The 14,057-nt window shown below is 39.6% G+C and overlaps 1 protein-coding gene across 1 annotated transcript; it reads right to left on the bottom strand.

The window, feature by feature from the left end:
- Positions 1-5,945, bottom strand: LOC110906769. Its single transcript, XM_022151846.1, has 3 exons — positions 5,512-5,945; positions 111-242; positions 1-13 (listed from the first exon to the last, which is right to left on the bottom strand). Exons 1-3 carry the CDS (start codon positions 5,943-5,945, stop codon positions 1-3), a joined length of 579 nt encoding a protein of 192 aa, XP_022007538.1.
- Between the last annotated feature and the right edge of the window lie 8,112 nt (positions 5,946-14,057).

The following is a 14,057-nucleotide window of genomic DNA, read 5'->3' as shown; positions in this document are numbered from 1 at the left end:
TCAGATTTCACCACTAATCACAAACAAAACCATAATTCATAATCAAAAGGCTTTAAATCACCAGAAATAACCAAATTTCAAACAAATCTCCACAAAAACTAATCAATTACCAATCAGCGGATTTCACACATTGTTTTGATATCTGCATCCGGTGTCGCACAACCAACGCCGTTGCAGCACACACCGCTGCACCTCCAATCACCGCCACTGCAACCGTCACCTTCCCCATCACAATCAACGATCTAAACGCCAACAATTGAAGTAATAAAAACGATCAAAAACCAACAATTGAAATGACAAAATCCAGATCTAATAATAATAATTGTCTTGTGATGAAAGATATAAAACGAATGACTCAACAAAAATCGATCTGAAAACGAACAATTCAGCAATAAAATGATCTAACAATGAACGATCCAACAAAAAAAACGATCTAAAAACGAACGATTCAACAAAAAACGAACGACTGTTTAACAAAACTTAGATTAAAAATCTAAAAACGAAGAGATGGAAACAACAGAAACTGAGATCAAGGATCTAAAACGAATAATTGAAATAGCGAAACTACGAGATCGATAAAATAATAGAAAGAAACTGAGATTAAAAGATCCAAAAACGAACGATTGAAACAACGGAAAGAAACTGATCGCCTTTGATTTGTGGTAAAAACCCTAACTATGAAAGATGAGGGACAGCGAGTGTGTTTAGAATCTGAATTCAGGGGTTGATGTGGGATATAAAGAGGGAATTGAAAGTGGTGAGAGGAAAATGACCATTTTACCCCCATCCCCATATGCCTTGCACATGAGGTATTTTAACTGAGATTTTTAACTGGTTTGGCCTAAAGGACAAAACTTGCAAGATTTTGAAACGTAAAGGACACCGCCTGTCAACTTTTTGCCTAAAGGACAGCGCCTGAAATATGATGTAAAGATAAAGGACAAAACTTGTAATTTACTCTCTTTTTTTAATTTTATTTATATACATATATTAATGCTTAAAATGACCAAAATGCCCTCCATAAAAGGACAAAAAAACCTGTTTTTTTGTGAAATCTGAGATGACTTTGTTTTTGGACCAAAATGGCAATAAAATTGAAACCATAGGGACCCAGATATAAAAAAGTTTGAGATTTGGACTAAAATGGCAAAACTGCCTAAACCTTAGGAACCAAATGGCAGTTTACTCTTTTTTTAAATCTAAACACGTTATTAAATTTGATAGTAAACTTTTTGTTAAAAAAGAATTATATAAGATGATTTAGAACAAAAAATTAAAATTAAAGATAATAACAAAAATAGTTTGGAGATAATTTAGGTATCAATTCAAATTTGAAATTATATCAATTATTATAATATACGACATTGAATATTTGACTTACTAAAATTTCGGTATTCAAGAAAGAATTATTTCAAAAATTATAATAAGTGATATCGATATATTAATTATTAAAAAATATACTAAGATAAAATACAAATAAAAACTGTGAGGCTGAAGAAGAGATTGCCAAGTGACATTATTTGAAATCATTTATTAGAAGTTAGACTAGGTTACAATGTTTTGTATTACTAAAGTTCAATAAATATAATGTTATATACTTAGTATTAACAATGTTATGTCTTTAAAAACTTGTGTATTGTACGTGTTGAATCAATCCATGTATTATACAAGCTAAATAAAATATAAATGTAATTTATTAACACATACAATCATCAAAATATGTCGTTAAAAAGGAATTTTAACGTTTTATAAGTTATGTAAGTTAAAATTTGGTAGTTATAATTCCAAAATTGTTTGTTTGCTTGTTTTGAACGCCAAATTTAGATCACTAACGGACCACTGGAGTATCATCATGTCACTATAGGAACCACCCGATCATATCCATCTCCACTAGGCACAATGTCTATACACCAATTCCGGAGGAAACCCAATAAATATGGGAAAATCCCCTTGTGGGAATCAAACCCAAAATCTATTGGTCTCAAAGCCTTATCCCACCTTTAAAATGCTACTAGGCTATAAAGTCATTGGCGAAATTGTTTGTTTTTAGATTTTGAATCTCCAAAGTATTTCTAAATTCTGTTAATTTGACATGTTTTCAATTTATACTTTAATGTTTCCAATTGTGTATCATGATAATTAAATTGTATTTATTAGTTAGAATTGAATGCACGTTTGAATATGAGATTTGCAATATTTGAATTTTGAAATTATTACCTATATATTAAAAAGAGAATTGAATGAATACTAAGATCACTAAGGGATTAGTAAATGGTATCGGGTATTGGTACTGGAATCAAATTTATCAAATCGAGTGTATTTTTCATACCGGTTCGACACTGGTATTTCCGGTTTTTACCCTTAAATATCAGTGCCGTAACAGTACCGACCGGTACCGAATCATACCGTACCAGGTAATTCGGTACCAGTACCCACTTTTGGGGATTTCGGTAACGGTATTTTCAGTACCGGTTGGTACCGTGATCATTAAATCCTATAGCAACGTAGCAATGCAAGTAATTGCACCGTTTATATTACTTTTCATACACACAGTAAGTAAACTGCATTTCGTTTGAATGAGGTTTTATATACACAACAACTTATTTTGCTTTATTTTTTATCTTTTTCTGTAATGAATGAATTGTAGCATACAAAATTAACTTGGATATTTAGATTATTGATGAGCAAATCGTATCAAATCCTGTAATCAAACCGGTATCGTATCGGTACCAAATTTACTATACCAAATCATTTTCGGTACCAATTGGGTACCCACCTTTTGGCGTTTTCGGAATCGTTACTTTCGGCTCGACACCGGTCTAGCACCATACCTGTATTCATTAATTTTTACCTTCAAATACCATACCATATTGTACCAAGCATTTTCGGTGCCGGTACCTAATTTCGATGATTTCCCAGATTGGTACTTTCGGTGTCGTTACCGGTACCGAGCTCATCCATATTTTAACGTGTTAGCAGCGTAATAACTGAACTGAAAACAACCGAATTTCCAACGTGTAGGACGTGTGGGTCCTATTATTATATATTAGGTTATTTAAAATCACCTTTTTAGGATGGAGTGACTATCCTTACCACGTCATTTTTATTTATGTTTTGATGTTCGGTATCTGCTTGCCGTTGCTGACACGCGTTTTACAACCATTGGGTCCCCGCCGCAACGCGCGGGTGGAAAATCAACTAGTTTTTTTATAAAAATAGAAAGTTTGACATAACTGAACTTTAATTAATAATTAGTTTCTTTTATATCGCGCGTTGCGATGAAACCAAACAAATGATAATGTAAAACAAATGTGATTAGAAAATAAAACATGTTATTTAGAAAGTCAAACCATTAGAACGATTTAGTTTATCATCGAACCGTTCGTACCGTTTATTGATACCAAATAAAGACTTTATTTTGAGTATAACCTCGTTTTAACAAAACTTATAACGGAATGTCAGAGAAAGAAATCAAGTACAACTACGTACATAAGTTTTTTTAAAAAAAGTTATAAACGTAACTTATTAAAGAAGTATCAAATTAATAGATAAATTAATATATGTTAAAAAAAGAAAAAAACAATTATTAAAAAAAGGTAAAGGAAATAGATGTTTAAAAAAATATGTTATTAAAAGTAAATATAATAATAAACTATTATAATTTATTAAATACTAAAATAATAAAAAAGTATATAGTATTATAAAAATAAAGTTATTATTTATCGTCTCTCGAAATCAATATATATATATATATATAATGTTTACAGAAAATGAATATGGTGGTGATAAGTAGAAAATATGATGTTGATACCTTAGAAAGGGGCCATGTGGCATCCTATTATTACTTAGGCCATGTGTAGTCATAAAGCTCCTTTGGGGGCGTTATGCAACACGTGACGCGCCACTTCATAGAGGGGCTTTATGGGACGTTATATCATCGGAGCCCGTAGTCATAAAGCCTCTACCTCATCTTAATTAATTAATTTTCAATTTTTTTTAATTAATTTCTAACTTTATAAAATTAAAAACCATTTCATTAAATAAAAAAACATTACAATAAAATTAAAAAAACTTTACACTAAAAAAACGATACATTTATTCTTCGTCTTCATCGTCATTCTCTCCTTCTTCCTCTTCGTTTTCTCCAGCATCCAAACCTATGTTTTCAAAGTTCCCGGCTTCGAATTCCTCAACTTCTTCTTCCTAGGAATCTTCTTCGACGTCACCATCGTGTCAAATTGGGCGTATCGCTTGTAACAATGGTGAACACTCGAAGGTATTAATGTCCTTCATATACCCGGCTACACCAAAGAAAGCCGACCAAACCCAAAGGTCGTATGATGCAACCGCTTGTAAAACCAAAGTTGGTCATTTCTGGTCACCCCGTGTATGTTGACCTCGCCATGCGTTTGGACAATTATACCAACGCCATTGACGAAAATTCAAGCTACCAATCATGCCGGGTATTCCATTCTTTTCTAGGTGCAACTCGTATATTTGTTGAAGGTTGTTCCAAGTGTGATTTCTCAAATAACGTTTTCCATATAACTGGCATATACCTAAAATATAATTAAATATATAAAAGTTTTACTAGTGATGTACTTAAAAACAAAAATAAATATATAAAAGTGAGTAAAATAATACCATAGCAAAACTGTTCCACACTATCTCGAGTTGTTTTCTCCCCCATTTTCAAGTACTCGTCGTTGATGTCGTACACGTTTTCGTAGGCTTTATGGGACGTTATATCACTGGAGCCTGTAGTCATAAAGCCCCTACCCCATCTTAGTTAATTAATTTTCAATTTTTTAATTAATTTCTAACTTTATAAATTAAAAACCATTTCATTGAATAAAAAAAACATTACAATAAAATTAAAAAACATTACACTAAAAAAAACAATACATTTATTCTTCGTCTTCATCGTCGTTCTCTCCTTCTTCCTCTTCATTTCTCCAGCATCCAAACCAATGTTTTCAAAGTTCCCGGCTTCAAATTCCTCAACTTCTTCTTCCTATGAATCTTCTTCGACGTCACCATCGTGTCAAATTGGGCGAATCGCTTGTAACAATGGTGAACACTCGAAGGTATTAATGTCATTCATATACCCGGCTACACCAAAGTAAGCCGACCAAACCCAAAGGTCGTATGACGCAACCGCTTGTAAAACCAAAGTTGGTCATTTCTGGTCACCCCGTGTATGTTGACCTTGCCATGCGTTTGGACAATTATACCAACGCCATTGACGACAATCCAAGCTACCAATCATGCCGGGTATTCCATGCTTTTCTAGGTGCAACTCGTATATTTGTTTTAGGTCGTTCCAAGTGTGATTTCTCAAATAACGTTTTACATATAACTGGCATATACCTAAAATATAATTAAATATATAAAAGTTTTATTAGTGATGTACTTAAAAACAAAAATAAATATATAAAAGTGAGTAAAAAAATACCATAGCAAAATTGTTCCATGCTATCTCGAGTTATTTTCTCCCCCATTTTCAAGTACTCGTCGTTGATGTCGTACATGTTTTCGTAGGCTAGTATGCGTAAAGCGGAAGTTACCTTTTGAATTGAGGTGAACCCTAAATATCCTCTAGCGTCCATTCTTTGCTTAAAGAAGCCATACTTAACTTCCAAATCATTATTAATGCGCAAAAATAACATTTGGCTCATCCAAAACCGCCGTCTAAAAATATTGGGTCTGTGAACCAGTGTGGGATCAAAATAGTCTTTTATCAATCGCTCGTTCGTGGCTTCACGATCTCGTAAGATAAATGTGCGCCTCAAAATGGAGCGTGGAGGAGAACGCCGAACGGGTTCCATTGCTTGTATCACGAGAATACATGCACTCGTAACCGCTTCTTCCTCCTCCGCGATTTCTTCGGGTGAAAAAGTTTTTCGGTAAATATCGGTGAACGAATTTTCCGATGGGGAACCCATTATTGTTTTAGAATAAAGTAGGAGTGTGACAACTCGAGTTTCTGACTCTCACTTTCGCATTAGATGCGCGTTGACTTTGACTGTTTAGTTGTTTGGATTGTGGACTTGAAATTGTACGCGTTGTGTTTTAATGAAACGTATTGTCGTTTTGCCTATATGTGATTACTTGCTGTGGTAGAAAATAATATTAGAATTATTATTAAAACGCTTAGTCTAGATCACGAAACATGACATACAGATCGAAGGATCACAAAAGATCACGAAAGATAACCTTAGGTTCGAAGGATCACGAAACATATCCTTCGAGCAAAGATAGGATCCTTCGACATCTTTCGGCCCAGTCTTTCTAATGGGCTTGGCCCATTCCTGTGATACGTTTTATATACGTGAATGCATGTAAGTCGACAGTTATTTCAAAAACCCTAGTTCCATTGTGTGTGTGTGACGGCATAGCAGACCCATTCTCTGTTCGAAGATCTCGTTCCGTAATCCAGATTTTCCGGTTAGTGTGTGATGTTGTTTATGTTAATAGATGATGCTTTGAGTGTATATGATTTCATGATTTATCAATCGTCTTGCAATATGTTGTTTGTATGTTAACCGGATATGTATGTTAATCGGATATGGATGTTAATCGGATATGTATGTTAATCGGATATGGATGTTAATCGGATGTGTATGTTAATCGGATCTGTTGTGATGATGTTTAATGATAATGTTTTGTGGATCGGCTGTGATATTATGCAATTCGGAATTTTTATTGTTCATGGAACCGGAACATAATATGATTAAGTGTTATTATTGTTCATGTGGTTAAATTAGGGTTCATGAGGTTTAATATGAAACTCCCTGTTTGATCGATTCTGAGGTAACCGAATACTTGAATTTGTGTTAATTGATAATCACGGATAAACTTGGAAACTTTGAGTAAACGTAACTGATATTTATCGAAAGATACTTGTTAGTCGAAACATAGTTGTTGTGACCGAAAGATACTTGTCCTTCGAACCATAGTAGTGTTGACCGAAGGATAGCATTGACCGAACCATAGTAGTGTTGACCGAAAGATAACAGCGTGGTCGAAAGATGACATTTGGTTCGAAGCATAACAATTGGTCCGAAAGATAACTGTGATAACTAATATGTCGAAAGATAACAGTTGGGTCGAAAGATAATGGGGGGTTATAAACATACTTTGAATGTTGGAATGTATGCTTGATTTATTTGGCATGCCATGCTTGGTGATGAATGTTAACATTTGTATTCGTGTACACTAGCTGATGATTAAATGTGAAATGAAACGTGTTGTGCCGATATGCAAACTGACTGTTATGTGATACATGATTGATGCATGGTATTGGCTATCAAGCACTATGTGACATTAGATTGCATGCGTATCATTGCGAACATGAACTGATTTGTTATACGTGCATACAATAGGACGTGATTAATTACTTGTGAGTGCATAACCTAGCATACCGAGCAAACCAAGGTGAGTTCACACTCCTACTAAGGCATGGGATTCCCGGGTCGTGGGAATGGGTTAAAGGTTATCATTGACTAAGAACGTGTATATGCTTTTCCTAGACTATCACCTATCATGGTCCTCGGATGTCAGGACGGTTCCGTAGGTTGGGATAACACCTACGTGGTCACATGCCAATTACTGCCTCGGATGTCAGGCACGCACGTAAAACCTACGTGTACGCATTACTTACTTCTATCCTCGGTTATGAAGGATACGTGCGTAAAACCTACGCACACCCCATACGCGCTACTGTTCTCGGACGAAGAACAGGGATAATACGAATAGTCTAGTGGTCACATAACATGGGAAGCCCCCACCTGTATAACTTACTATTGGCCCTGTAGAGCCACCCGTTACTTACTGTTACGCATTTACTTACTGTGAACTCGCTCAACTAGTTTGTTGATCATTCTGTTACATGCCTTGCAGATCGTTAGGTACTTGGAGCTTGCACTGGAGAAGCGGGTCGTTGTGGGCAAGGATCGTGGTTTCTACGTTGAACTATTATGACATTTAAAACTATTAACTATTGTTGGTTTATTTACTATGCTTCCGCTACACTTTGAAACTATGGTTATGTTTTGAACACCTATCGTATTGAATGGATGGTTTACATTTATTTTACTTAATATTAATTACATGTTCAATATGATTGGTGGCTTGATCCTGGTCAGTCACGCTCCCAAGCGGTGATACTCCGCGTGTGGATTTTGGGGGTGTGACAGATTGGTATCAGAGCCATTGGTTATAGAGAACTTGGTTTTAATATGGAAAAACGTTTTTATTAAAACCAGACTATAACCAGAACAGTGCTCTCAACGATCCACAACGACGCTTCGCTCCACGTGCAAGACTCAACTTCCTAGGTACTAAGGTTTATGTTTATTGCCTACATGCTAGAATTTGCATAGAACTTTGCTCGTAGTATGCTTACATTACCTTGCTCACAACTTGTCATTGCATGAGAATACTTATGTGCTTACACTCTTCTATCATCGCACTATTCGCGAACCTTTCTCACTTATGTTGCCTTTGATGTGAAGATCAATGGCCGCACGAATTAACATGACTCAAGCCCAGCTAGAGGCTCTCGTTGCTGCGGCAGTTGCAGCCGCCCAAGCAGGTAGTATACCCTGCAGTATAGACACTAGGATCTTTAGATCCTACATTAATTCTCGTACTTAACTTTGCCCTATTCGTACACAATAGGTCAACCCGCTCAGCAACAACCTGGGTGCACCTTCAAGAATTTCATGGATTGTCGTCCTAGCTCGTTCAGTGGCACGGAGGGAGCAGTTGGACTCCTCCACTGGTTTGAAAAGCTCGAGTCAGTTTTCGAGATGTGTGAATGCCCTGAGGCTCGCAGGGTGAAGTTCGCCACTGGCACACTTGAAGGGATTGCGCTCACTTGGTGGAACGCACAAGTGCAGATCTTAGGGTTGGCAGCTGCTAACGCCACACCCTGGAATGATTTCAAAGAACTGATCAAGAGGGAATACTGCACTAGAGAAGACATTCACAAGTTGGAGGACGAGTTGTATAACTTGAAAATGGTTGGGTCGGAAATCGAAGCTTACACCAAGAGATCAAATGAGTTGGCTGTGTTATGTCCAACTATGGTGGACCCTCCATACAAGCGTATTGAGTTGTATCTCAAAGGTTTGGCACCAGAAATACAGAGCCACGTTACCTCGGCTAACCTCAACAACATCCAGGAAATCCAGCGTCTCGCTCATCGCATCACTGATCAGGCAGTGGATCAGAATAAACTGCCTAAGCGCGTCAGCGCTACTGCTACAGTCACTCCTTCAGCTACTCCCGTTACCCTCAGTGACAACAAGAGGAAATGGGAGGGGGATTCAGGCAAAGCATCAATTTCGGTTCAGTCCCAGAATCAGCAGCGAAAGACTGGCAACTATCAAAGCCCTAACCAGCAGTCGTCAGGTAGCCACAGGCAGGGTGGATACCGAGGAAACCTTCCAAAGTGTAACAACTGCAACAGGCACCACAACGGCCAGTGTAACAAGGGCCGTTGTCAAAGATGCCTCAAGATGGGTCACGAGGCCAAAGACTGTAGAAGCCCTCGTCCTGCGAATCAGGATCAGCAGCAGCCACCGGCACAGCAGAATCAGCAACAGGGCAACAAGGGGTGCTATAATTGTGGTGCTGAAGGTCACATCAAGAGACACTGCCCTCAGCTAAACAGGAACCAGAACAACAACAACAATCAGGGCAACGGGAACAATAACAACAATAACGGGGGAAACAACAACAACAATGGCAACGAAGCTCGGGGTCGTGCTTTTGTGCTAGGTCGGGGTGACGCAGTGAATGATCCCAATGTGGTTATGGGTAAGTTTCTTCTCGACGATATTTATGTTACTGTCTTATTTGATTCGGGTGCTGATACAAGCTATATGTCATTGAAAATGAGTAAATTATTAAAACGTACACCAACACCCCTAGACACCAAACACGTCGTAGAACTAGCCAATGGTAAAAGTGTAGAAGCCGCACAGGTAGTCAAGGGTTGTAGTATTGTTCTAGCGGGTCAGACTTTCTCGATTGATCTCATACCCATAGTTTTGGGTAGTTTCGACGTCGTCATCGGTATGGATTGGTTATCCCAACATCACGCGGAGATCTTATGCAAAGAAAAAGTTATTCGTATTCCTCGCTCCAGTCAAGAACCTCTCGAAGTACAAGGTGACAAGAGTGGTGCTGTGGTTGGCATCATCTCTTTCTTAAAGGCGCAGAAATGTTTACGAAAGGGACATACTGCCATTCTGGCACTCGTCACTGACGCATCAGCAAAGGAAAAGAAGCTGGAGGATATACCAGTTGTGCGTGATTTTCCTCAAGTGTTTCCTGAAGATTTACCTGGTTTACCTCCTCATCGTCAAGTCGAGTTTCAGATTGAGTTAGCTCCTGGAGCAGCACCAATAGCCCGCGCACCGTATCGTTTAGCTCCAACCGAACTGGAAGAACTGTCGAAGCAGCTACAAGAGCTCTTGGAAAAGGGCTTTATTCGTCCAAGCTCTTCGCCTTGGGGAGCTCCAGTGTTATTTGTGAAGAAGAAAGACGGTACGTTCAGGATGTGCATCGACTACCGCGAACTCAATAAGGTGACGGTGAAGAACCGTTATCCTCTTCCGCGCATAGATGACCTATTCGACCAGTTGCAAGGGTCGTGTTACTATTCCAAGATTGATTTAAGGTCAGGGTATCATCAGCTGAGAGTCCGGGATGAGGACGTCTCCAAAACCGCTTTCAGAACTCGCTACGGTCATTACGAGTTTCTTGTCATGCCATTCGGGCTTACGAACGCGCCTGCAGTCTTCATGGATCTTATGAACAGGGTGTGCAAACCTTATCTTGATAAGTTTGTTATCGTTTTCATCGACGACATTTTGATTTACTCCAAGAGTCAGGAAGAGCACGAGCGACACCTACGTCTTATCTTGGAACTTCTTCGAAAGGAGCAACTGTACGCAAAGTTTTCTAAATGCGACTTCTGGCTTCGTGAAGTCCACTTCTTAGGCCATGTGGTGAACAAGGATGGGATTCATGTCGATCCATCCAAGGTTGATTCGATCAGAAACTGGCCAGCACCACGTACACCGACAGAAATACGCCAATTCTTGGGTTTGGCGGGTTACTACAGGCGATTTATTAAAGACTTCTCAAAGATCGCGCAACCACTTACTATGCTAACACAGAAAGGTGTCGTTTACAGATGGGGTAATACGCAAGAGATCGCTTTTCAGTACTTAAAGGATAGGCTTTGCAGCGCACCTATTCTCTCATTGCCAGAGGGCACAGATGACTTCGTGGTTTATTGTGACGCATCGATACAGGGGCTTGGTTGTGTATTGATGCAGCGGGATAAAGTTATTGCCTACGCTTCGCGGCAACTCAAGGTTCATGAACGGAACTACACGACGCACGATTTAGAGCTGGGAGCTGTTGTTTTCGCGCTTAAGATATGGCGACACTACCTGTACGGTACCAGGTGCACGATTTACACCGATCACAGGAGTCTCGAGCATATTCTTAAGCAAAAGGATTTGAATATGCGTCAACGGAGATGGGTTGAACTTCTGAACGACTACGAATGCGCCATCAAGTATCATCCAGGCAAGGCCAATGTTGTGGCTGATGCCCTCAGTCGGAAAGACACTCTACCTAAGCGCGTGCGAGCGCTACAGCTTACTATTCAGTCCAGTCTTCCTGCACAGATACGAGCTGCTCAGTTAGAAGCACTGAAACCCGAAAACGTCAAAGCTGAAGCCTTACGCGGCTCAAGGCAACGCATGGAACAAAAGGAAGACGGCGCCTACTATGTAACGGGGCGTATTTGGGTCCCACTTTATGGCGGCCTACGCGAACTTGTAATGGATGAAGCTCACAAGTCTCGCTATTCGGTACATCCAGGGTCGGATAAAATGTACCACGACATCAGCACTACTTATTGGTGGCCGAGTATGAAGGCTCACATCGCTACGTACGTTGGAAAATGCTTAACCTGTGCGAGAGTCAAGGTTGAATATCAGAAACCAGCAGGTCTACTTCAGCAGCCTAAGATACCGCAATGGAAATGGGAAGAAATTTCCATGGATTTTGTTACAGGTCTACCTAGATCTCAGCGTGGGAACGATACAATATGGGTCATAGTTGATCGACTCACCAAGTCTGCACACTTCCTGCCGATCAAGGAAACGGACAAGTTCTCCACTCTCGCAGACGTCTATCTTAAAGAAGTTGTTTCGAGGCACGGAGTGCCCACCTCTATTATTTCGGATCGCGATGCACGATTCACGTCGGAGCTTTGGCAAGCGATGCACAAATCCTTCGGCTCACGACTAGACATGAGCACAGCATATCATCCTCAGACGGATGGGCAGTCTGAGCGAACTATCCAAACTCTAGAAGACATGCTTCGAGCGTGCGTTATCGATTTCGGCAACGGCTGGGAAAAGCACCTCCCTTTAGTGGAGTTTTCATACAATAACAGCTATCATACCAGCATTCAAGCCGCTCCATTTGAGGCATTGTACGGACGTAAATGCCGGTCACCTCTCTGTTGGGCAGAGGTGGGGGATAGTCAAATTACGGGTCCAGAGATTGTAGTGGACGCCACAGAAAAGATTGCGCAGATACGACAACGCATGGCGGCAGCACGCGACCGTCAGAAAGCCTACGCGGACAAGCGTAGAAAGCCATTGGAATTTGAGGTCGGGGACCGGGTTTTATTGAAAGTTTCACCCTGGAAGGGTGTGGTTCGATTTGGTAAACGAGGCAAACTGAATCCGCGGTACGTCGGACCATTCGAAATCTTAGAAAAGATTGGCAAAGTAGCCTACAGATTAAACCTACCAGCTGAACTCGGTGGAGTTCACAATGTATTTCACGTGTCGAATCTGAAGAAATGCCTATCAGATGAGACCCTTGTAGTTCCTTTTAAGGAACTCACTATCGACGAGCGGTTGCAGTTCGTCGAGGAACCAGTTGAAATCACGGACCGGGATGTTAAGGTCCTCAAACACAAGAGAATCCCTCTTGTTCGAGTTCGTTGGAACTCCCAGCGTGGTCCAGAGTATACCTGGGAACGCGAAGATCAGATGAAAGAAAAGTACCCCCAGTTATTCGAAACCAATGCATCCACTTCTGAGGCTGAAGCTGCTACTACTGAATTTCGGGACGAAATTCCAAATCAACGGGGGGATGATGTGACACCCCAGGAAAACCAGTGAACGATGTAACTTACCTAGCTTCCTCAGTGAGTGCGTACCAAATTTCGGGACGAAATTTCTTTTAAGTTGGGGATAATGTGACAACTCGAGTTTCTGACTCTCACTTTCGCATTAGATGCGCGTTGACTTTGACTGTTTAGTTGTTTGGATTGTGGACTTGAAATTGTACGCGTTGTGTTTTAATGAAACGTATTGTCGTTTTGCCTATATGTGATTACTTGCTGTGGTAGAAAATAATATTAGAATTATTATTAAAACGCTTAGTCTAGATCACGAAACATGACATACAGATCGAAGGATCACGAAAGATCACGAAAGATAACCTTAGGTTCGAAGGATCATGTGACACCCCAGGAAAACCAGTGAACGATGTAACTTACCTAGCTTCCTCAGTGAGTGCGTACCAAATTTCGGGACGAAATTTCTTTTAAGTTGGGGATAATGTGACAACTCGAGTTTCTGACTCTCACTTTCGCATTAGATGCGCGTTGACTTTGACTGTTTAGTTGTTTGGATTGTGGACTTGAAATTGTACGCGTTGTGTTTTAATGAAACGTATTGTCGTTTTGCCTATATGTGATTACTTGCTGTGGTAGAAAATAATATTAGAATTATTATTAAAACGCTTAGTCTAGATCACGAAACATGACATACAGATCGAAGGATCACGAAAGATCACGAAAGATAACCTTAGGTTCGAAGGATCACGAAACATATCCTTCGAGCAAAGATAGGATCCTTCGACATCTTTCGGCCCAGTCTTTCTAATGGGCTTGGCCCATTCCTGTGATACGTTTTATATACGTGAATGCATGTAAGTCGACAGTTATT

The sequence above is a fragment of the Helianthus annuus genome, chromosome 14 (assembly GCF_002127325.2).
Source record: "Helianthus annuus cultivar XRQ/B chromosome 14, HanXRQr2.0-SUNRISE, whole genome shotgun sequence".
In the NCBI taxonomy this organism is placed as follows: domain Eukaryota; kingdom Viridiplantae; phylum Streptophyta; class Magnoliopsida; order Asterales; family Asteraceae; genus Helianthus; species Helianthus annuus.
Note: the sequence above shows the minus strand (reverse complement) of the source record. Positions and strands in the feature narration are given on the sequence as shown.

What these genes read in the sequence shown, in the direction of transcription:
- LOC110906769 (XM_022151846.1), bottom strand. Translation starts at nt 5,945, where the DNA reads ATGGGTTCCCCATCGGAAAATTCGTTCACCGATATTTACCGAAAAACT. An exon ending in ATGTACGACATCAACGACGA is followed by an intron (nt 243 to 5,511) that starts GTACTTGAAAAT and finishes GTTGGCGTTTAG; the next exon opens with ATCGTTGATTGTGATGGGGA.